The sequence below is a fragment of the Carassius auratus genome, linkage group LG44F, assembly GCF_003368295.1.
Source record: "Carassius auratus strain Wakin linkage group LG44F, ASM336829v1, whole genome shotgun sequence".
Lineage (NCBI taxonomy): Eukaryota > Metazoa > Chordata > Actinopteri > Cypriniformes > Cyprinidae > Carassius > Carassius auratus.
Window position 1 is genome coordinate 489,733 of NC_039298.1, and position 2,967 is coordinate 492,699.

The window sequence follows — 2,967 nt, forward strand, 5'->3', positions numbered from 1 at the left end:
TATTTAACCGTAATAATATGTTTTTAATTGATTGATTAATTAATGTTTATTACTAATAACAAATACATTGTTAAATAAATGCGTTTGGATGGGAGGAAGAGATTCTCTCACTACCTCTGTAAAGTTCTGCCTCACTCTCACTCCCTTTCTTTCATATCTGATAACATTATGATCATGAAAAAACTTCTGTATGTTCAGAAAATCATAAAATGGTATCTAAATGTACTGGTTGAAATCTAACTGACCAGATTTCCTGTATTTACAGTAGGAGGAGCCATGGGTACAAATACAGTATATGAGGGACAGTCAGAACATCACAGGGCCACCCAACCAGCAGCAAAACAATCTACACCAGAGGAGACCCAGACAGCAAGGTAAATGCACTTATTCTCACCGTCAGGAAAAATGAAAGAAAAGGCTATAATAATATAAAACAAACTCCTTTAATGTTTTCAGATGGTTCCAGTGTTGATTTTCTTCATGGCAGCTCTTGTAGCTGCAGATGAGCCAATGATGGAGCTCTCAGGCCAATTAGAGTCTGACAGTGCCTCTGTTTCTGTGGTACACTGTGATGCATGTACTACATGTCCTAAGGGAAAAACGTGCTGTCGTTCTCCTCTTGGTGCTTGGTACTGCTGCCCATTCTCAATGGTCAGTGAATCAGTAACTCTTTTATACTCTGTTAAGTTATGTTTCATGTTTAACCCTGGCTCATTCTTCCCACTCTTCAGGGTCAGTGCTGCAGAGATGGACTTCATTGCTGTAGTCATGGTTATCACTGCAGTCCGAGATCCACCCATTGTTTGAGGGGGTGGCTGAAAATGCCATCTCCTGCTGTGCTGGCCACCAAGGCTATCCAGAAACCTCAGGTGAGTCAGCACTCTGTATATGATGCTAAAATATTGCAAACTATATGAAACCAGTAATGCAAGCCATGCAATCAGTAACTCAAAATATGTGAATAGCAATGCAACCTATAACGAAAACCACTGTGTAACAATTACCCACATGCATGACAGATAATGACTTCAACGGTAGATAATATTCTATTATTCAAACATATTTATCTGAGCTTCATATTTATTTATCTTTGTTGCAGTCTGTCCCCATTGACCAGGCTCCAGAATGGAAGAGCCAGACTGAGTCAGTTCATTGTAATGGAAATCTCTTCTGCTCTACTAATCAGTTCTGTTGCAAGACAGCAGCTGGCCAGTGGGGTTGCTGCAACGGTAAAACAAACTTTATGTTGCTATCATAATCATGACACTTATATAAATTTTAGACGAACATTGGTTTTAATATAACCCATAATCAATAATAAAAACTCTAAAGTTGTGTATTTGCTCATGTTATTATTTGTATTTCTTTCTTTTATAGAGATGGTGTTGTAAGTAAGCAACCCCCGTGACTTGGGTGCAGGTCTTACTAAAGACTTACCAAGTGCAAGAGGCTTTTGTCACACTTTCACTCAGCTTAATTTTTCCTTAGTTAGTTTGTTGTTATGGACACTCATTAGTGTCACCTGTGTGCTATCAATCTTGTGTGACAGCTTTCAGAAGTCAATTACTGCTGATATAGATTCAAGCTGAATTAATGCAAAATAAAACTTTAAAGCACTGCAGTCAAATGTCATTGTCATTTATTAATTGAACTGTTGTTTTTGAGTGTTTTTAATTTGTTTGTACCTTTTATAATTTATCATTAAATAATCTTTAAAGGGAATTTAAAGTTCAATTTCATGCTCCCTCAAAACTTGCCACATCTGTGGCATTGTGCTGTGTGATAAAACTGCACATTGTAGAGTGGCCTTTTATTGTGGCCAGCCTAAGGCACACCTGTGCAATAATCATGTGGTCTAATCAGCATCTTGATATGCTACACCTTTGAGGATGGATTATCTCGGCAAAGGACAATGCTCACTAACACAGATTTAGACAGATTTGTGAACAATATTTAATAGAAATAGGTCTTTTTTTTGTACATAGAAAAAGCCTTAGATCTTTAATTTCAGCTCATGAAAAATTGGGGCAAAAACAAAAGTGTTGCATTTATAATTTTGTTCAGTTTATAGATATAGTTTGTTTTGATGTATACAAAATGAATACATCTCACTGGAGGAAATGTTACAAATGCTGTAAGACAGCCTCATCAGACAACCCACTGAAGAGGATCCCAATGAGGGCATTAAGGACATTGTAGAGATTTCCTTGATAAAAAATGGTCCTGCCATTTGTCAGTAATAATTAACCATTGTTAAGTATAATATATCTATCTAGTCTGACCTTTTTCAGTTTGATGGGGGCAACAGCTTCTAATATATTAGAGAAAATAGTGCCCATGTTTCCAGTTATTTTGTCTTGGTCATTTATTTTTGGCCACACATAGCAGTTGAGATAAATCAGGCAGGTTATTTGCGAATCTGTCTTTGGTGGCTGGAACAATAGTTCTGCCCAGACGGTAACGCTGAGCCATATAGGTCATATCAATGATACGCAGCATGCACGATACAAGGAAATGGTTGGTAACATCATCACTTTGAGGTACGATAGAAGTTCCACTATGACTATGCAGGGGTGCAGGTCATCAGCGCGAAAAAGCCTAGGATGCTCCCAGAAAAGATTCCAATAATAAACACATAGCAGTTATGTTCTTAACACCATGACAATAACTGTTTCTCTTAGCGCTTCAGACGTTTGTTCTATTTGAACTGTGTATTGAATATAAGTGCATTGAAATGTGCGAGATGTGAATTTAAATTGTGTTTATTTACAGAGGTATATGATGTCACAGTTGTCCATGTGTAAAGAAGCTGCGCAGCACAAATAAGTGAATGAATGTTCCGAAGTGAGGTAAACAACAGATTTCACCTGCTAAGGGAGTAGGGAGCAATGAACAATAAAAACACAGTTCATGCACGGAGCTTACTTCTAACACGCTGATTATCCGAATCACGTGTGTTAAAAAAAG

General features: G+C 37.5%; 1 protein-coding gene across 1 annotated transcript; it reads left to right on the top strand.

Moving 5' to 3' along the window:
* Positions 1-253: 253 nt before the first annotated feature.
* Positions 254-1,621, top strand: LOC113068216 (granulins-like). Its single transcript, XM_026240877.1, has 5 exons — positions 254-374; positions 457-651; positions 732-869; positions 1,100-1,229; positions 1,378-1,621. Exons 2-5 carry the CDS (start codon positions 457-459, stop codon positions 1,389-1,391), a joined length of 477 nt encoding a protein of 158 aa, XP_026096662.1. The 5' UTR covers positions 254-374; the 3' UTR covers positions 1,392-1,621.
* The last annotated feature ends 1,346 nt before the right edge of the window (positions 1,622-2,967 follow it).

Excerpts from the sequence above, each read along its gene's own strand:
- LOC113068216 (XM_026240877.1), top strand. The coding sequence starts at position 457 with ATGGTTCCAGTGTTGATTTTCTTCATGGCAGCTCTTGTAGCTGCAGAT. Across the intron at positions 652-731 it reads ACTGCTGCCCATTCTCAATG|GGTCAGTGCTGCAGAGATGG; the intron begins GTCAGTGAATCA and ends CCCACTCTTCAG. Across the intron at positions 870-1,099 it reads AGGCTATCCAGAAACCTCAG|TCTGTCCCCATTGACCAGGC; the intron begins GTGAGTCAGCAC and ends TCTTTGTTGCAG.